Source organism: Poromitra crassiceps (assembly GCF_964638095.1).
Source record: "Poromitra crassiceps genome assembly, chromosome: 1".
In the NCBI taxonomy this organism is placed as follows: Eukaryota; Metazoa; Chordata; class Actinopteri; order Beryciformes; family Melamphaidae; genus Poromitra; species Poromitra crassiceps.
The window spans coordinates 32,693,851-32,716,293 of NC_139623.1; the positions used below are offsets into that span (position 1 = coordinate 32,693,851).

The 22,443-nt window shown below is 45.2% G+C and overlaps 1 protein-coding gene across 1 annotated transcript; it reads right to left on the reverse strand.

Annotated features, from left to right (window-relative positions):
• Positions 1-409: 409 nt before the first annotated feature.
• On the reverse strand, positions 410-22,443 carry hinfp (histone H4 transcription factor; the record flags this gene model as incomplete). The annotated part of the gene is made up of 9 exons (XM_083642131.1): positions 410-900; positions 3,576-3,700; positions 4,425-4,563; positions 7,144-7,264; positions 7,757-7,834; positions 9,335-9,487; positions 9,638-9,749; positions 21,372-21,604; positions 22,287-22,443. 9 exons carry the CDS (start codon positions 22,441-22,443, stop codon positions 570-572), a joined length of 1,449 nt encoding a protein of 482 aa, XP_083498257.1. The 3' UTR covers positions 410-569.

Genomic DNA, 22,443 nt, shown 5'->3' on the forward strand with positions numbered 1-22,443 from the left:
TTGTCCTGGGTTTGTGTTCGGCCAATAACCTCGCGTTAACGATAGTTAACATGGGAGTCAATGGCAATAAAGTAGTTTGCCACTGAATGACCAAATTGATATAACTTTCAACCATTTTGAGCAACGCTGTTTCCATACAGGCCACCAGCGTTGGCTAGTTGTTGATATTTATAAAGATTTTGTAGCTCTCGTATAACTTTTTTTAGGCGGTGGGCAAACTGTCATGGCGTCAATTTCCGGTAAAAAAAATCCTGACTTGAGCACAGCCAAAGAGTATAGTGAGACAAGAGGAGACGTTCATTTCTTGGTTTTATCAATAGGTTTTTTCAAATAAGCAGCATGCCGTTTTGTCACATATCTGGGGGGTTAAGTCCCCCTTTAAGTTAACCAGTTAAACGCTCCCCATAGCTGCTTTAACTTAAAATGAACAAAAACTAAAACAACAAAAACAGTCTCACCGCCAGCCGTCGTGAAAGGCTAAAAAAGTCCAAGAGGGCGTAGCTGAGTAATGACAGAATGTCCTGTTGAGTACAGTGTCTGTGTGTTTGTGTGTCGTGCTGCTGTGGTCGTCAAACCACCTGCATCCCCAGCTGCCTGGCGGTGTCTTGGAGCTGCAGCATGACGGTGTCCTCCCCCGTGTGTGCCAGGTCTCCGCTGAGAACGTAGAACATGCCCTCTTCCTGCTCCGCCTCCCCAGCGCCCAGAGCTTGCTGCCCGCTCCTCTGCTCCTCCAGCTCCACCTCCGCCGCCTCCCCCAGCCCCAGGCCCTCAGTCTGGCCGCTGTCCTCCTCCTCCTCCCCCTGTGTGTCGTGCGTTTCCCTCATCAGCTGCTCCGTCAGCTCCACACTCTCGTAGCGGATCAGCTGCAGCCGCATGAAGCCATCCTCATGCTCCTTATACCTGACGGGGAGACACGGAACAGACATGTCGGACCTCCTTATACTTGACGGGGGAGACACGGAACAGACATGTCGGACCTCCTTATACCTGACGGGGGAGACACGGAACAGATATGTCCGACCTCCTTATACCTGACGGGGGAGACACGGAACAGACATGTCCGACCTCCTTATACCTGACGGGGGAGACACGGAACAGACATGTCCGACCTCCTTATACCTGACGGGGGAGACACGGAACAGACATGTCGGACCTCCTTATACCTGACGGGGAGACACGGAACGGACATGTCGGACCTCCTTATACCTGACGGGGGAGACACGGAACAGACATGTCGGACCTCCTTATACCTGACGGGGGAGACACGGAACAGACATGTCGGACCTCCTTATACCTGACGGGGGAGCCAACCTCCTTATACCTGACGGGGGAGACACGGAACAGACATGTCGGACCTCCTTATACCTGACGGGGGAGACACGGAACAGACATGTCCGACCTCCTTATACCTGACAGGGGAGACACGGAACAGACATGTCCGACCTCCTTATACCTGACGGGGGGAGACACGGAACAGACATGTCGGACCAGACATGTCGGACCTCCTTATACCTGACGGGGGAGACACGGAACAGACATGTCGGACCTCCTTATACCTGACGGGGGAGACACGGAACAGACATGTCCGACCTCCTTATACCCGACGGGGGAGGCACGGAACAGACATGTCCGACCTCCTTATACCCGACGGGGGAGACACGGAACAGACATGTCCGACCTCCTTATACCCGACGGGGGAGACACGGAACAGACATGTCCGACCTCCTTATACCCGACGGGGGAGACACGGAACAGACATGTCGGACCTCCTTATACCTGACAGGGGAGACACGGAACAGACATGTCGGACCTCCTTATACTTGACGGGGGAGACACGGAACAGACATGTCGGACCTCCTTATACCTGACGGGGGAGACACGGAACAGACATGTCCGACCTCCTTATACCTGACGGGGGAGACACGGAACAGACATGTCCGACCTCCTTATACCTAACGGGGGAGACACGGAACAGACATGTCGGACCTCCTTATACCTGACGGGGAGACACGGAACAGACATGTCGGACCTCCTTATACCTGACGGGGGAGACACGGAACAGACATGCCGGACCTCCTTATACCTGACGGGGGAGACACGGAACAGACATGTCGGACCTCTTTATACCTGACGGGGGAGACACGGAACAGACATGTCGGACCTCCTTATACCTGACGGGGGAGCCGACCTCCTTATACCTGACGGGGGAGACACGGAACAGACATGTCGGACCTCCTTATACCTGACGGGGGAGACACGGAACAGACATGTCCGACCTCCTTATACCTGACAGGGGAGACACGGAACAGACATGTCCGACCTCCTTATACCTGACGGGGGGAGACACGGAACAGACATGTCGGACCTCCTTATACCTGACGGGGGAGACACAGAACAGACATGTCGGACCTCCTTATACCCGACGGGGGAGACACGGAACAGACATGTCCGACCTCCTTATACCCGACGGGGGAGACACGGAACAGACATGTCCGACCTCCTTATACCCGACGGGGGAGACACGGAACAGACATGTCCGACCTCCTTATACCCGACGGGGGGAGACACGGAACAGACATGTCCGACCTCCTTATACCCGACGGGGGAGACACGGAACAGACATGTCCGACCTCCTTATACCCGACGGGGGAGACACGGAACAGACATGTCCGACCTCCTTATACCCGACGGGGGAGACACGGAACAGACAAGTCCGACCTCCTTATACCTGACGGGGGAGACACGGAACAGACATGTCCGACCTCTTTATACCTGACGGGGGAGACACGGAACAGACATGTCCGACCTCTTTATACCTGACGGGGGAGACACGGAACAGACATGTCGGACCTCCTTATATCTGACGGGGGAGACACGGAACAGACATGTCGGACCGTTCCACATACTCCAGATTCTGCGTGGTTGATTTTTTTTTAAATCAGGTTTTTTCTGACCCCCCCCCCCCCCCCCCGTTTTCTCCGCAATTGTATCTTGCCACTACCGCAGTACCGAAGGGATGACGTATTTTTGTAGGCTTAACCAGAAACCACCGCCATTTTGGTCGTCAGGGGAAAAGTCTATGGGGTTTTCACTTAAATGCATAAAATAAGGTCTGTGGTTAACAAGTTTATGGGAACATGAATTTGGGTTCAGCAGGATAATCTTCACAAACGTGAATAACTTTTATGCCTCTTGAAGCGTTTTCTAAAAATCGTGTTTAAAAAAAATGCATTTACATTCCAAAAGTCATAAAAGTTAACGTTTGTGAAGATTATTGATGCAACACGTGGAAGGATCACACCAGTACCCCCAGTTCCCCTCCACTCCAAAGAGGCGCCCGACTGACCAGAGGAGGCACTAGTGTAGCGACCAGGACACATACCCCTAATCCGGCTTCCCACCCGCAGACACGGCCAATTGTGCCTGTCTGAATGCCCAACCAAGCCGGAGGAAACACGGGGGGTCAAACCTGTGACCCTCGTGTAGTGTTGCTACTCAGGGAACCTACCGCTGCACTACCCAGACTCAGCGTGAGTGGAATTTGTGAGCTGCACTGGCCTTAATGTGATTCCTACCTGAACCTGGGGTGTCCAGAGGGCCATTTGAACTGGTGCTTTTTCTGCAGGTGGACCGTCAGGTTGTTGCCCCTGGTGAAGCATTGATTGCACACGTGGCACTTGTAGCGCGCCGAAAAATCCCCCTGATTACAAAAACAGAGAGAAGATTCAAGATTCAATACCTTATTGCCACACCAACCTAGCTGTTACCAGCCATTACAGCACGGCTGGTATTGTTTTCACCCTGTGAGTCTATGTGTGTGTGTGTGTGTGTCATCATGGCAAAATGTGGCCCTGGAGCAGGAACTACCACAGAAAGCCATTTTGACTACCGTACTGCCAGGTGTTTATATGTCTATGGACAGATTTTGTTAGCACAATAGCGCCAAAACCGTGCAAGATGCGGTCACGCAATATTACAGGTGTAGTTAACATCAAAATGAAGGCTTTGTGCCCCTGGCCCACATTCGTTTTAAGTCACGGGCATCGTGGCTGGAGATTATTCCATCGCAAGAGGGTCTCGAGTTAGAAATTTGTCTCAGTGTGCTCATAACAACATTAACACCAAGGACCTCAAGCATAACATAACATAAAAGACACATGATAAAATACACATGACCCACTCTCCCTTCTCACCCCACGAATAAAACAGTCTATACAGTACATCGTCATCTATGGGATGCAAGACTTAAAGAGCCTGAAATACCTTGGAGCTTTAATAGGGATCTGCTACAATGATCTCAAGGTGCCCATGTATGATTGGGGAGCCATTCAGTAGCTGGGAATACAGGTGACGATGCAGAAAATAACGTAAACCTCCCTATCCGAGCGCAAGTGACAAATTTGAAAAGACTCCCACTCCCTCACCTCATGTTCTCTTTTCTGGTGAATCTTCATGGTGCGGTCGGTGCGAGACGTGTAGTCACAGCTAGGAAAGTCACAGCGGTACGCTGGCTCACTATTGTGGGTGTACAGGTGTTTACGCAGGTCCACCAGATTCTTACAGCTATGAGCATCACACACACACACACACACACACACACACACACACACACACACACACACACACACACACACACACACACACACACACACACACACACACACACACACACACACACACACACACACGTTAAGCCTGTGTTCCCTTAGGGCAGGGGTGGGCAACTGTTTTTCATGGGGGGCCACATGAGAAACCCAGATTGTTGCCGGGGGCCGAACAAATATTGTCACGCCGTAACCCATGGATGGGCAACTTTGATGATAGAGAGGGCCACAAAAAAATGTCCTCGCTACCAGTTTTTGCTGAGGGCTGAACGGCGCCAGCGCGAAACATTTTGGGCATTTGAAGCCAGGTTTAGAGGAATAACTCATTTTAAATTAACAGTTGTGATGTCATTATTCAGTCTTAACCACCAATATTTGATCCTTTTCTCACTCACTCCTATGTCTCTCCCTCTTCAGTGCTTGAAATTAACTTTTTTGACCACCTGCCAATATGGCTGCTAGATTTTAAAGTTACCAGCCAATTCGAATTTCCACTAGCCGAAATGTTTTTCTTGAAATAAACCAGAATATGAGTGGGTTATTTTAAGCTTAAGTATCAGTAAGTGGCCCGGGATTCTCAAAGCCTGTGTTGAGGGTCACACAAGAACAAAAATGCACTCTTGAAGCTAAATAAATCCAAAACCAACAAGTTAATTATTAAAATTTCTACTTCAATGTAGAACAGTCATTTCTTACACATGAGATTACTTTTAGCCTTTTAGTCATAAATATTATTGAAATATATTCCATATTCCAGACTGAAATGCTATAACAGAAGAGTATTGGCCAGAATGACATGAACATTTGGACATTCAGCGGGTATCTTGCATGTTGCGTTCAGGTGCACTGTAAAAAAAAAAAAAAAAAATTTTTTTTTTTTTTTTTTTTTTTTTTTTTGCAATTCCATCGCGGGCCACACAGGGGGCGCCCGCGGGCCGCATACGGCCCGCGGGCCGTATGTTGCCCATGTATGCCTTAGGGTGTATTCACACCTGTAGCTTGTTTGATTTGTTCAGATTCAGGGGCTTAATTGATACAATTGTTGCATTTGTGCCTTGGTTCGTTTGTGTTCACACAGCCACAAATCAAACGGGCCAAATAGTATCGCCAAGCCTCCTTGGTCAGGAGACTCCGGTAGGCTAATGGAAAAAATAATTACCAGAGATTTTATATGATTATAAGAAGAATCTGTGTGTGTTGGGTAGGCCTACATCCTACATCGGGCACACGAGGAGAGAGAGACAGTAGTCGGGTTTCCATCCACCTGTTTTTATGCGAAATTTCAATTTGCACATAAAAAAACTGAGTGGAAACGCTGCCAAATTCGCAAAAACCTCCAAATATCGCAAAAAAAGTTTCACGCTTGAGGGAGGTGGAAAAGTCGGGTGTATCGATAAAAGCAAAATGCGATAAGTGCAGTGGAAACAGATGAAGCGATATTCCGTTGTCTCTCCATTCAAAAACCACGTAGTTTGCCTTGATCATTGCAAAACTTGACATGCCGTGTAGCCTACACAATAGGGCTACACATGGTAAATAATGGTAAATATGCAGCACAATAGGCCTACCTGCCATGGTAAACAGAACAAGACTGGGATATTAACTTTAAGGCGACTCACTTCTAGAATTGAATGAAATTGTATTCACTTACTATCTGCTCCGCGGATTATAACGTTATGCTTGCCAAGTCGCACCTGGCAATCCAGAAATTGCGTTTTATGGTACATTTGTCTACTTGTAGATCATCAAGAAACTTTAAATGAATAACGTTAGATGTGTTTAATAGAGCTGTATCGGGTCTAGCAGCTGATGAGCAGCTCAGACAGCCTCAAACATGAGGTGACTGACAGCTCTATAATTCGCATAATAGCAGCGGATGGAAAGGCGCATTATTTAGCATTTTCTTTTGCCGACTTTCTGAAAATTTGATTAAAATTTGCGATACCTTTGGATGGAAACCCAACTAGAGAGTGAAAGAGGGAGAAAGAGTTTATTTATTTGGTTATCCATCTAAAGATCAAACAAGACCCTCGCAACTTCTGCTATTACTATCACAGAGACTTCAGAGGATTACACATATTAACACCTGTCCTGTCAGGAATAAAATATTAATAAATCATTTAATAATAGCCTACGCCCTACGGACATTTCGAGAAAGACATCCAATCAGTCTGATTGAACCAGACAATCTTATCACAAAGAAGAAGGCTGGTTCTGATGACCACGACTTGTTTTCATTTACCATATTGAAGACCAGAGGTAAGTTGGTCGAGTTCAAACTGCCGATGTGATCATGCAAAAATCCCTAAAAGTTTATCCGTGCAAACGCTAGTTTCACAAGTCGCCAAAACAGGATCTGAAGAATGAAGTCCCGCATCCGAGCGCGATTGCTGTGTTCACACTTCCCCAAACGAACCGCACCAACGGGGAAAACGCTCTCTGTTTTGGAACAACTGGTCCAAACAAGACAGGTGTGAATACACCCTTAATTAGTTTAATGGCAGATTTCCATTGGTTGCAGCTGAGGAGGATGTTCTACCTGTACTCGCAGTACTCGCAGCTGTAGGGCTTCTCATTGCTGTGGCGGAACTTAATGTGGCTGCGCAGCGACGAGGGTGATGGACAGGTCATGTCACACAGCGGGCATTTGTAGTGGTTCACTATGAGCAAAGAAACAGACAAACCCATCATGACATGACATCATCTTTAGGAGCCACGTTAAATACTGTAGAGCTGCTTGTCATAAATAATAGATACTTTGAAGGACATCCATTCTTTTTTCATTATCAAATACTAGGGAAGCATGACAATTTTGGTCGATACCGATAACAACATTGCTGTTATGGCTGACAATGTCAATCTGTATAAAAACGCATTTCTATGATAATAAAATTTAGTACATACTGAAAAACATGTTAAACACTGTGAATTTGAAAAGGTAATGCATTTCTTTATTTCCAAAACATTTTGAAAAGCCCATAAATCATAGATGTACCTCATTGTTTCCTCTCAATGTGAAAATGTTGGCTAAAATTGCAACATCGGACCGATGCCGATATGTTAAACAATGACTAACATTGGCCGATACCGACATGACTGCAGATATATCGTGCATCCCTATCAAATACTGACAGCATGATGAAGGGACTGACCGTGGGTCCTCATGTGGTCTCTCAGTAGTCTTTCTGTCGCAAAACGTTTGGAACAGTGAGAGCACTGGAACCTCTGACCTGCAGCACGCACAAGCACACACACAAAGTGAGGATTATTCGAGGTTAACAACTGAACCGAAATAAATTGCAAACATTGCCATTATGTCCTAGCCTGGTAAACCAGCCAGTCACGTGAACTCACATTTAATTTCGTTCTTCATTCCCGTCTGGCCTGAAGCCTTCACAACAGTCTTTGCAGTGGGCAGAAGTTGGGCGGGTGTACTTGCCTTGAAAAGGGCAAGTACATCAGTGATGTCACTTCAGGGGACATTCACACCCAAAGCGCTTTTCGTTTTTAAGATGAAAAAAGTTGAACATGAGATGAAAAGCGTGCTGCTCGTCTTTTACACTCCTCCTACCTTTTCTCCTCCCGAGGGATCCTCGACCTCCGCTGCTGTCAGAATTGGCAATAATCTGGCTTTCATGTTGACAGTGAACAACATCAAACAGACAAAACCAGCTGGCTACCGTCGATGTGGTCATTGTGCTGCTATCTGTACTGCACGCGACTGCAGGGGAAAACAAAACGGAGTACAAAAAAAACGCTCAGTGCGCTGTGTTTTGTGCACAATGGAAGCGCTCTCAACATGATTTTCATAGCGTTCTGACTGAAAAAACGCTTTTGGCGTGAATGTCCCCTCGGCCAATCAGCGTTGGATCCAGTCAAACCCAAATCCACTTGGGAGAACGGCAAAAACATATTTTCCGCCCAGAAACTCTGTTTGTTTGTTGTTACTTGTTAGTGGCCGGGTCAGTGGGCCCAAGTGAAGAGGAACTTTTGTACGCTGCAACCTATGGCCAATTATGAAGTCCAAAGACTGCAAAACTGCAAAAACTGTAAAACTAATTAAACCCTACTCCTCCCACATTTTCTTTTCAAACGACACCAAAATTCAGCATCTCCATCATTAGACTGTCCTACACAAAATTTTCAGACAGATTTTTGTTTGATTTAAAATTTACCCCACAGTGCATCAAAATGTTTTACTGTAAATGGTACTTTAACAGCTACTGCAAATTCTTGCTAAATAAAGCTAGAATCTCCACAAAGATCTCCATGACAAGATTTTGCTGTCAGAGTAGTTGAAGTGTGCAACATCTAAGAATTGTATCTCAAAAACGGAATTTTTGACAGTATTTTGAATTCTGCCCTCATGTATAGCCTAAAGAGCATCGTAATTGCCCTAATTACCTAATGATGTGATGTCACTTGAGCAATGACGTCATCAGTGATGATGTCATCAGTGATTATATCATCAATGATGTCATCCTTCCTGGCTGAGCAGACTGGGTGGGTGATGTCATAGTTGTTGCTGTCATGTCATTGGTGATGTCATACATGCCAAAGTATAAATAAGCAATTTTTCAGTCTATCTCTCTCTGCCTCCACTGTCCTTACTCTCTCCACTTCTATGTCCGAGAGTTGAGGCCAGAGGGTCCGAAATGTGAGTTCATGAGACCAGCTGGTTTACCAGGCTAATTATGTCCCTGCCAGTATTGTGTAGCCTGCAGCCTCACCTTCCATAAAGCTCTGGCGTTTGATATGGTCAAAGAACTTGGTGTTGTTGGCGTACATCGCCCCGCACCCTGGACACGCCACCACCTTCTCCTGGGTGTGGCTTCGCAGGTGCTCCCGCAGCTTATGACGCCCTTTAACGGTGGCTTCGCAATCTGGAGAACGGATACAGAACAAGGACTCAATTCCCAAGTCTCAAGATAACATAAAACTTACTTACAGAAAAGCAATTGTGCTGATGTTAACTTACCACATGATATTTCTTAAATATAATCATCACAAGTAGTCATGCTAAAGTGACTTACCTTTCCACCCACAGCGTATTAAGCATTCACACTCTCCAGCTGGAACATCTACACACAGGCTGTGCAGCTCCACGTGGCGGTAGAACCACTCTGGGTTTTCATAGGGAGTTTGCTGTAAACACAAACAGACACGCACAGAGGGAAGCATTTTACTGCCAACATTTTCTAAAGGGAATAAGAGAATTATTACAGTCTACTGGAATCATACTCAAATACTCAAGAGAGCACAAATTATTCTTTAAAGGTCAGAAATTCCTTGATCCCTTGAGGCAATTCACTAAACCCTATGGCGTAGCTAGCATAGTCCCTGCATCTAATTTGCCATCCAAACCTCCAAGCCCTTAAATCAAGTGGATGTATTGGATTAAGTGTAGGGGTGTCACGGTACACAAAAGTCACGGTTCGGTACGTACCTCGGTTTTGGGGTCACGGTTCGGTACGAATACGGTACAATGGAGAAAAAAAGCAACAAATCCCAAATTCTGTTTTTTTCCCTTTGAATTTTTCTGAATTCTGTGTTTTGTTTTTTACGCTCATTTTACCATCAGAAATAGTGTCTAATAAGTGGGAATGAATAAATGTCCACTATTTAATAAGATCTAGGCAATCCACACAAAAAGATTTTACTCTAGAGCAGTGATTTTCAAAGTGTGGGGTGCGCCTCCCTCTCAGATGTCTGTATTCCAGCTGTTTGAAAGGGCAAAGGCATTTCCCCCCACTTTAAATCTTTATTGTACACAAGTTTGTAAACAGAGCGCATGTGTGGAGTACCCCTCCCCCACTGTCTGACAGACAGCGGGGTTGGTTTCACTTTCCCAGTAAATACGCTAACGTTATTGGATGCGAGTTTTGTTTACCATAATGATTATGTTCAGTCATCTAATGGATTATTGGAACATGACAAGGAATCATCCCCTCTTCCTCACCGCATCTTGCTTGTCATCCCACAGCTTTGTCAGTGTTATGTAACGTTAGCCGCAACGCGCAACTATAAAGGACTTTGTCGCGGCTACCGTTACAATAGCAAGCTTACCTCGTTGGCTTGATGTGGACAGAATTTGCAAAACAGCTTATCGCCTGGCTGAGTCATAAAAGTCATTAGGATACTGCTCTGCACTTTTTTGACGACGGTAACGGGAGAACAGCTGGACGCTTCAATATTGTTGTGGTTTGTTCTGTCTGTTCTGGAGCGACCCCCGGTAATGTTTCCTCTCCACAAAACGTTCCATTCAGTGAACGCGGATTTCTATGGCCCTTGTGTTGTTTTGGTGTGTCTTCTTCTGTGGCGTTTAATTCAATTCATTTCAATGGCGTTCAAACAGCATTTATGTGCTTTACTACCACCTTCTAGATTTGACGTATTCGTCGTGTCGCTTCACGAACCGAACCGTGATGCCCGTACCGTGAAGTCACGGGACGAATACATGTACCGTGACACCCCTAATTAAGTGGAACATTGACTAATAATGAGGAAACACTGGTCCTGAATGTTTCCCAAATGTCCCCCCCACCAAAAAGACAAACAAACTTGCAAACCCATTAGGGCCTAATGCGTCTTCCAGACAAACTTGTGGTGAATTTTGCTTGATCTTTGCTCACCATTTATATCATGATACAAACTACTAACTTAAAGTGTAACTAACCCCCAAAACACTTTTTTTCTGCTTTTAACCAATATATTCACTTTATCATTTGCCCATATCAGGACGCTTCTGCATGACGTCATTTTGTAATCGTTCTTCCGTTTTAGACCCGGAAGTAGATTACTCCCACCTTTATCATTTTTAGACTGGCCAAAAAACTATTTTCAAGCAAAAAAAAAAAAAACTGGTTTGGTCAAGCAGCGAGGAGCGTTAAATGCCGACCGGATACAGCCATCGGCTCCTCGCAGCAGTAACGCTATGAGCATGCAACTGAAGTTGGCCGCAGTGTAGCTGCTGAATGTTGCCAAACTTCATTCATAGTTTACAGTTTATCGATGTTTACCGGCCGGCTAACGCTGAACCGGAAGAACAAATACAATTCACCCTTCGTTAAGTCCTGCCCCCCTTGGTTACTGTTGCTATGGAAGGCAAGCCACATGTACAAATGCCTTTCACAACGACATGAGTGAGAGACATTCCCAAGTAAATAACAGACAATTTCTGGAGTAACCGCTCCAAAATATCGGACAGAAGTAGACAGAAAGGAGTACAATATGCTTGTGAGAGCAGTACATTCACAATATCATTTGTTGGCTAGTACTGTGAATGAAGAGATCATTAAACTTGAAGGAAAAGCTTGCCGGTCCCAATGCAAGATAGCTACAAGATACAAGATGTTTATTGTCACTCTCGATGTACAAGTAAGTACACACGTGTGAAATTCTTGAGCTGTGTTGTGTTCCGTTAGGCTACATATCGTCATCATCATCATAATAGTCGTCATTGCCTCATCATCATCATCAACATCTGATTTATCCATAACGTCAGACATATTGTTGTGTGTCAAGCGTCATACGGGGGAAATTATTTGATGAACTGATCTTTGCAGCTCCGGCATTTTGATTAACGTTATGATTTAATTCCTTTTGGAACAAATGCTGGTTTAACAGATGAAATCTAGCATTTACTGTGCAGCCCGGCTCTAACTAACGTTAGTGCCGGCTGCCTGGTCTCTTGTTGTATCCTTACCACAGCTAACTAGGGGTGCACCGATCGATCTGCACGCAATCTGTATCGGCCGATTTGGACCTCAAATATGTGATCTGCTGTTTCCGATATTCCTTTAATTTTGCCGATCGCATAGCCGATCATGCTGCACGTGAGAAACATGAGGCAGCCCATTTTCATGTCTTCAATGTCTATCGTTTAACTTTCATATTGTGCTCTAACGTTTATATCATTGTGTTGCAAAGCACACGCTTTGCTTTCATCAGTGTACTCACCTCCATGCACACACCGCACCAGACTGTCAACACACCTCTTGCGTCTTTGAATCACACAAATCAGCTGGTGATTACAGCAGACTCCGCAGAGAGAAGTTATCTCCAGTCCTCCCGCCTACCGAGGCATTTGCATGCTGTTAAATCCGTGTGTATTAAAATCCCAGATTAACGTGGTAGTCGGGGTAGTGCACGCGCACACACAGACAATTTCCACGCAAGCATTGATGTTCCCGCGGGCACTTTGAAGGAAGCGAAAGTGTGCTGCTATGTGGATGTGCGCTCCATTCAGACGGATGCGCTAATTAATGCCACTACTCAGATGGAGTTTAGCTCGTGTGTAGCTTGTGATTCTGTTGTTTCTCCCGTCATGTAACCCTGTCACCATTATGTAGATCGCACTCATAGTGCTGCTAATTATAACACTGTAACTCGGCCTCGATGGGCGGGTCGTTTTGATGTTCGTTCGATGCGGATCCCAATGTATGACGGTTATTGTGCATAACCCCGGTTCTATGAGTGGGAGCTCTTTGGCTTTAGTCATGGTTCAAGACTGGTGTTTAAGAGTAACTGACTTACAGTTTACCTAATTATCATTTATATATTATTAGTTGTTAATTATCACTATAATTGGCCTATATAACAGCAAGCTTGGTTACTGACCTGTTTGTATATTTTATTGCCTCCTTTTTCCAGACCACACACAATCCTACTATTCCTGTCATAATGCTGTAAAAAGCCTATACTGCTGTACTGTACTGAAGAGAACTGACAACTAAACGGTTGAACTCCCATCTGTCTCATGTTGGCAGTTTCCTTTAGCCTACAAAATATAAAATAAATATATATATATATATCGGTGATCGGTAATCGGTAATCGGTGATCGGTCGATGATCGGTTGGGCAGATATTTCTCATAGGTGATCGGCAATCGGTGATCGGTGGCAAAAAACGTGATCGGTGCACCCCTACAGCTAACGCTATAGGAGGACCTTTGTTTATCCTTACCACAGCTAACGCTATAGGAGGAGCTTTGTTTATCTTTACCACAGCTAACGCTATAGGAGGAGCTTTGTTTATCCTTACCACAACTAACGCTATAGGAGGAGCTTTGTTTATCCTTACCACAACTAACGCTATAGGAGGAGCTTTGTTTATCCTTACCACAGCTAACGCTATAGGAGGAGCTTTGTTTATCCTTATCACAGCTAACGCTATAGGAGGAGCTTTGTTTATCCTTACCACAGCTAACGCTATAGGAGGACCTTTGTTTATCCTTACCACAGCTAACGCTATAGGAGGAGCTTTGTTTATCCTTACCACAGCTAACGCTATAGGAGGAGCTTTGTTTATCCTTATCACAGCTAACGCTATAGGAGGAGCTTTGTTTATCCTCATCACAGCTAACGCTATAGGAGGAGCTTTGTTTATCCTTATCACAGCTAACGCTATAGGAGGAGCTTTGTTTATCCTTACCACAGCTAACGCTATAGGAGGAGCTTTGTTTATCCTTATCACAGCTAACGCTATAGGAGGAGCTTTGTTTATCCTTACCACAGCTAACGCTATAGGAGGACCTTTGTTTATCCTTACCACAGCTAACGCTATAGGAGGAGCTTTGTTTATCCTTACCACAGCTAACGCTATAGGAGGAGCTTTGTGAACAGTGGCGATTTTAGCCTGACATTTCTGGAGGGGCAGTTTAATGTTGTCATGTCACCATGCACCATCCATCACACACAAAAAATATCTAGCCAATCTATGGTAGGCAGATATGACTGCGATTTGAGTGCCAAGGAGCAGAAATATTCCAAAACTAACAACACTAACCACACTAAATACACTCGTGCATATTTACGCATGGAACGCAGACTTCATAGCAGTGATATTAAGCGGCCCTTTGCTGCAAACACACACACACTACCACAGCTAACGCTATAGGAGGACCTTTGTTTATCCTTACCACAGCTAACGCTATAGGAGGAGCTTTGTTTATCCTTACCACAACTAACGCTATAGGAGGAGCTTTGTTTATCCTTACCACAGCTAACGCTATAGGAGGAGCTATGTTTATCCTTATCACAGCTAACGCTATAGGAGGAGCTTTGTTTATCCTTACCACAGCTAACGCTATAGGAGGACCTTTGTTTATCCTTACCACAGCTAACGCTATAGGAGGAGCTTTGTTTATCCTTACCACAGCTAACGCTATAGGAGGAGCTTTGTTTATCCTTATCACAGCTAACGCTATAGGAGGAGCTTTGTTTATCCTCATCACAGCTAACGCTATAGGAGGAGCTTTGTTTATCCTTATCACAGCTAACGCTATAGGAGGAGCTTTGTTTATCCTTACCACAGCTAACGCTATAGGAGGAGCTTTGTTTATCCTTATCACAGCTAACGCTATAGGAGGAGCTTTGTTTATCCTTACCACAGCTAACGCTATAGGAGGACCTTTGTTTATCCTTACCACAGCTAACGCTATAGGAGGAGCTTTGTTTATCCTTACCACAGCTAACGCTATAGGAGGAGCTTTGTGAACAGTGGCGATTTTAGCCTGACATTTCTGGAGGGGCAGTTTAATGTTGTCATGTCACCATGCACCATCCATCACACACAAAAAATATCTAGCCAATCTATGGTAGGCAGATATGACTGCGATTTGAGTGCCAAGGAGCAGAAATATTCCAAAACTAACAACACTAACCACACTAAATACACTCGTGCATATTTACGCATGGAACGCAGACTTCATAGCAGTGATATTAAGCGGCCCTTTGCTGCAAACACACACACTGCTCTGTTCCCTCACTTCCTTGTTTGTCCCAGACGGGGTTACTATCACATATATGACAGCTAGTAAATGTACAAACCTTGCATTCACTTTATCCCCAGACTGAAGCATGACGAAATCTTCTGGTCTGTGTGGCCCTAAACGCTTTCTTTCCAATTTCTCTTCCAACGGCAATGTACTAAACCGTACAGACAACAAATAGTCTATGCGATTCATTGTAGTAGGATAAATTAAAAAACACACTTCACAGTATTTAGCTAGCTAGCGGCAAGGTACTGGTCTGATTTAGCCTGGTTTGTTTATTTTCTCCTCGTCGCATGACGTTTCGCGGCCAGTGCGGCCACACCTGTTGGATGGAGTTCATGTCAGGAGTTCACATCGGGCATCATCATCTCTGCCCCTTTACCCAATAAAAAATTGGCAGGTGACAGGCCACCATGTCATGTGGTTGTTTCTATGGCAATGGTGGGTCAGAGCGCCGGTTGCCCCACATGCAGGAAATGCAGCACGCTGCGCGAGCAGAGCTGACCACACAGAAACAGACACACACACTAAGGAAATTACTCCAAAACAGCACTATATGGATTGTGAGTAAAGTAAAGTAAATTTATATAGACACCAAATTCACAGTTGAATCACTACTTTGTATTAAATATAAAATACGATTTGCCACAACAGTCAGATGTAATGAGCTTATTGCCCTACTTGCCCCTAATGCAAAATCGCCACAGTTTGTGAACAATATCCCCACAGTCAAAGCACTTCACTGAGATATCCATACTCTTCTCATGCTTTACCCCAAATAAAACCTCCAGTGTCTGTTTGTGTGACTCTTGCGTGACTCCAATGGCTAACAGCTAGCTGTTAGTAACAGCTAACGTTAGCTGATGGGAGTTGTAACGTTAAACACATTTCCTGGCATACACAGGCATTGGACAAGCTGGTAAGTTCTGAAAATATGTCTATTTTGTTATTCCAGCTAACGTTATCGGTAAAGTTATGCCGACTGTGAAAGACTAGCGCTTGCAAGCTAACAACCTGTTTTACTGCATTAAGACATTGCTATGAACAGGCGTTTAGCTTGAACATGCCGTTAGCTTGCACCCGTTAAAACCGATTACGTTAGCTGGAGTAATAAAACACATTTTCTGAACTTATTACCACTTCAGTCCTACGGAGTTGAAAGTCCCATATATGCAGAACTCTTCAGCATTGTTCCTTCTGACAGACTAGTGCTTCTGTTCTGACGACTAGTAGCTTGGCCGAACTGCCCTGCCTAGCAACAGTTGCTAACGTAGGATTCGACAGTGGCCGTTCTAGGGCGGGACTTAGCGAAGGGTGAATTGCGTCTTACACGGAAGATAAAAAGTGGGCGTGGCAACATACGGTGGATATGGCTTTTGAGGTGGTGTGTGTGAAGGATCCTGGTCAAAATCTCCACATTTCTTTGCGGCCAACATTTCATCAAAGGTAAGCTCAAGTAACGTTAACGGGGTATTTTAATCATTATTGTAACGTTACTTGAGCTTACCTTTGATGAAATGTTGGTCGCAAAGACGTGTGTACTTTGATGGTAGAAAAAAAGCCATTTGCCCTCCCCAGCGACTGAACCACGTCTAATCGCACAAATCCACAACCTCCTCCTTTCTGAGTTTTCTTTCTCCGACGGGATTCTGTAAAAGCACAAGCCAGGCGTGTCTCCTCGTCGGTTAGTGCAACCGATAGCACAACAGGTATCCGGCATTTTGGCTGAACAAACACAGCGTGAGAAACTAGTCGACTCGGCGGGCAGCGGAATGAACAAGTTTTTTTTTTGACCGTCAGGTGGGCGTTCCCGGCAGCACGTAACACTCCTTGAAAGCTATGAATACGTCTGATGATGATTAATGTTAACGTTAACAGCGCTTAATTACCGTAAATTCCGGACTATAAGCCGCACCTGCAAAGTTGACTGTTTTTTACATATATAAGCCGCACCGGACTATAAGCCGCGGGTGTTCTAATGGTATTTTTTTTTTTTGTGTGTTTTAATGTTTAATTACCATATGTAAGGGTTCATGCACAGAGGGGATTGTCGGGAAAGAGATGGCTGTTTGAGGAAGCTCCCATTTATTAACATTTCAACAAAACAACATAACACAACACCACCTGTGTTTCTTTTTTACAGTGCACACAGTGTCATACAGTGTGGTGAAAAGAGGGCAAGAGAGGAAATTAAAACAGAAGTGGATTTATAGTTAGAAAGAGTGCTAAAGAAGAGAGAATTCCGTTTTTTTTTTTTTTTTTTTTCTGAAAAAATCCATAGATAAGCCGCACCGTTATATAAGCCGCAGGGGCCAAAAAAGGCCAAAAAACGGGAAAAAAGCCGCGGCTTATAGTCCGGAATTTACGGTACTAACACATATCATTGTTCGTTTCTTCAGGGAACTGATGACACGATATGACACCGAGTGGCACGCAGGTAGGCCAGGCTAACGTCATGGAGACGCAATGCTCTCTAGGATCATGGCAATAACATCAGCCAAATGCTTTGATACAATAGAATGATTTAACGCTACTATTTAACATTAAGGACTGGTGAATTTGAACATATGTCAGTGGAATGGTAGATGTTCACGCATGACTGCAGAATGTTATTTGCTTACTTTTGTGAGAATAAACCAATAAACAGAGCAAAGACGGCCGTGTGGTGTTGTTGTTAGATAATCTGCTGGTCAGAGGCACGACTGGATAAAATGATAAGATGTTGATGTAAATTCATAAAGATGTTGATGTCAGATGAATCTGCGAAAGGGAGCTGCCTGGAGCCCAGAGGACGTCAACGTACCAAGGTATGCACAGAGAAGAGGAAAAACACCCTGAGCAGCCTCCAAAAATCTTGTGAAAGCTTTAGGTTTACAGTATATTCATTGAAATGTGATATTTTTAACAATTCGGCACATATAGTACACCATGCAGCATGTACAGTATATGGATATAATCTCTTTAAAGTCCCTGGAAACCAGATTTTTTTTATTTATTATTTAGCATTTTGAGTTCATCACATCACAGGAGCCTATGTTAACACGTTCACTGCCATTGACGTATTAATACGTCAAAAATAATCCAACGGTTGACTGCCAATGACGTATTAATACGTCAAAAAAATGATTTTTTTTTTTTTGACCGTGGGATGTGCATCTAACCCTTTTACATCTCTTATATAATTATTGGAGCCACCGAACGTTTACAACCCATTCCACCGAGCCACTAAGTGGCGACAGTGCCCTCCTGACTAGAGGAAGGCAAGCAAAAAGCAGCCATTCTCATGAAAATGGATGGGGGAAAACGCTTTCGTTTTCGCGCTGATTGCTGGCGATGCGGGATTGCAAATTTGCATAATAGATTACAGGTGGAACACACTTTGAAACACGCAGCATAAATATGACCAGAATCGCAAAAGCTTCTCTCAACCAAAACTCCAAGAAGCGAGCGAGTCCATCCAGACTTCCTCAAACAGCGGCCGCGTAGACAGGCACAGGACAGCAGCAAAGCAGTGAGACTGGTGACAAGCTTGTGACGGCCGCTGCAGCCAAGAAGAACGCCCACGGAGGGAGGAGTTGGAAGCAACTCTCCCTCTCGCTCTCTCTCTCTCTCTCTCTCTCTCTCTCTCTCTCTCTCTCTCTCTCTCTCTCTCTCTCTCTCTCTCTCTCTCTCTCTCTCTCTCTCTCTCACTAGGATTAAACCTAGTGCGTCTCCGGGAGAGAGAGAGAGAGGGAGGGAGAGCGAGAGGGAGGGAGAGAGAGAGAGAGAGAGAGAGAGAGAGAGAGGGAGGGAGAGCGAGAGGGAGGGAGAGAGAGAGAGAGAGCGAGAGGGGGAGGGAGAGAGAGAGAGAGAGAGAGCCAAAAATGAATGGTTAAAGTGACTGTTCTATCGAATTTCACAAAAAGCCGTTTATCTCTGAATAATTTTTCTGACGCTGAAACCATGCTGTATTCAACTGCTAATGCTTACATAACTACTAACTCTACAAACTAACTCTTTTAGACAGAGAAAGCACACATTCTATTAGTTCTTTTGAGATATTGTGTGTTCACAAAATCTTAGCAGAAAAGAATCCTCGGGTCTTGAAAGATGAGCCAGAATCCTCAAAAAAACCCTCTGGCAGAAGCTAACTACAGTAAAAAAAAAAACGTCTGGCAGTGAATGTGTTAATAAGCCACCAGCCAAATTTGAACGATGATGAACGTCGCAAAGTATATAAATTTAGGTTTGACAGTCATGGCAAAAGTCATGAGAATCAATTAGATCTTTTCTCCCACGGACTGTGTGGGCGTGTCCCGTGTGTGTGCGTGGAGGACTGCAGGTCTCCTCCGAGAGAGAGAGAGAGAGAGAGAGAGAGAGAGGGAAATGGAGAGAGAGAGAGGAGAGAGAGAGAGAAGGAATGAGATGGAGTGTGTGTGTGTGTGTGTGTTCACTCGTTGCATACTGACAGAGAGCTAGATAGACTGCCGCTGCGAGTGCACAGCGCTACTGTGTGTGTGTGTGTGTGTGTGCGCGCGTGCGTGCGTGAGATTCGATTAAATCTTATGACGTGATAAGATCATTCATTTGAGCACCTTGCGCACCGCTCTCTTCAATGAGGAAGTGGAAATCCAGATCTTGTAGAAAAGTGGCGATTTTGGGGCTTTGGGTTGAAACTAATGTCCCCTACTTTCTGAGGCACACAATTACTCACATAAGACCCTAAATTTAATAGTTAGAAGGTTTTTGTGGATTTTGGTTTCCAGGGACTTTAAGAATGGTTCCTTATTTATTTATTCCTAGTCTTGGCTCCCATGCTTTTGTTTACCCGCTATCAAAAGTACAAGTGCAAAATCTTAAGCTACTGTATATTCTATCGTTATATTTACCAATCACCAGTAACACATTAAATTGCCCGATTTTTTATGGAGCCTGTAGCTGCCGCTGATTGGGTCGCTTGGGCGCGGGCCGGTTTAAACTCCAATCTTGAGCCGAGACCAGATGTAGGTGGGATTGTGAATTTGTGAACTCAATACCGCCCCATCTGGCGGAGTCAGGTTATGCCCTCTATAGGTTCAAACCTGCTTTTTTTTGCCCTCCAAAATTCCTAAAATGTGGTTGTCTGTTATGTCACGGCCAACTCCCCCCTTTCCCACTTTTTTTTCTTTTTCATGTGATCATTACTGTAGTTCACGCCAGATCCATAACAGGAGAGTTGCAACATCTCCATTCACGCCAATGGACCCGTTTTTAGTACGAGCCCTTTAACAGCGCAAGGCATCGTGGGTAATCAGCTACTGTGGCTAATGTTAGCGGCTAGTTAGTTATGTTACATGGCAGTAAAACGCCACTGAATGACCAAATTGATATAACTTTTAACCATTTCGAGTAACACTGTTTCCATACGGACCACCAGTGTTGGTTAGTTGTTTATAACGTGGCTATATTTATAACGTATTCTCTATCTCTGATACACTGATATAACATTTTTCCTCTATGCGGGGAAAATTGTCATGGCGCCGTTTCCGGTTAATTTTTCTGGTCTGAACCAATCAATGGTCTGAACACAGCCGAAGAGTGTAGTGAGACAAGAGGAGGTGCTCTTCTGCTTCTTCTTCTTTTTTTTTAATCAAGCAGCATGCTGTTTTGACACATATCTGGGGGGGTAAGTCCCCCTTCAAGACTTGATTTGGCTCAGGCATGGTGAGTGCCACACCCTGCAGACTGATGCTTGTGTGTAACCGTGGTGAGTGCCACACCCTGCAGAGTCAGACTGATGCTCGTGTGTAAGCGTGGTGAGTGCCACACCCTGCAGACCGATGCTCGTGTGTAAGCGTGGTGAGTGCCACACCCTGCAGACTGATGCTCGTGTGTAAGCGTGGTGAGTGCCACACCCTGCAGACCGATGCTCGTGTGTAAGTGTGGTGAGTGCTGCCACACCCTGCAGACTAATGCTTGTGTGTGAGTTACTGCTCTGATTGCCCCACCACCAGTAGCACCGACCCCACGCTTACCTCACACTCGTCCCAGAGGCAGATGAAGTTGTCCGTAATTTCAGGGATGATGTTGCGATTCTGGTAGCCGACGGAGCAGCTGCCGATGCTGGACTGGGTGTTGAGCACCTGCTGTCCCCACTGCTTCAGCTTGCTGTGATAGCAGTGGAACAGCAGGTGGCGTCGCAGCTCATCGGGACCCTCCACTGAGCAGAAACCACAGTCTCTCCACAGACAGTTCTGCTCTGACTCTCCTGGGCACAACAGCATGGAGTTTGCATTAGTGTCTAACTTTGAGGTGACACTAAATGGTGACAACCTAACTAGTCCTCAGCTAGAAAGCCTTATCCGGAACAACAGGCAAACACTGTGAGTTAGGGACTGTATCTATGTTCAGGGTCTTAAGTTCCCAAGGTCCTATGTTCCCAGCGTCCTATGATGCCCCGGTTCAATATTCTGTTAACACACCTTCCCATTGTGTTTGGGTCAAATTTGACCTGTTTCAAATTTAAATATTTCATACTGTGAATATTATTTTTTAAACAAGGCTTCAAAACAGATATAAACACAACAAAACATGTATACGAGGCTAGTTTTCACCTAAGGAAGCATTAAGCTATGACCTTTGGTAATTCCATGACTCCAACCATTTTAGAAGTTCCCTTCAAGTATATTGAGAGCAATATGGCAGTGCTGCCTGGGGAGCAGAAACCCACTTTGATGAGCTCCCACAATAACCCAGAGCACACAGATCATGTGCTATAGAGCTGGAACACAGGACCATGGGAACATAGGACCCTGGGGGGGCGGCATAGGACACTGGGAAAGCAGAGCACTGGAAGTGGGGAACACGAACACAAGACACTTCGTCATGTTCCCAATTCCCTTATGTGCCACATGGGGACACAACGTACACGTGACGTTCCTCCTCCTCACCTAACGTTTCGTCTTCGTCCTCTTCCATGTACAAGCCGTTAAGGTGACCCTCGGCGTGCTTGAAGAAGTTCTCCATCCGACTGAACGGCTCCTGGCACGGCCCCCACTCACACTCCAGCTGCAGTCGCGTTTTCTTCTGGATCCGTTTGTTCGGCAT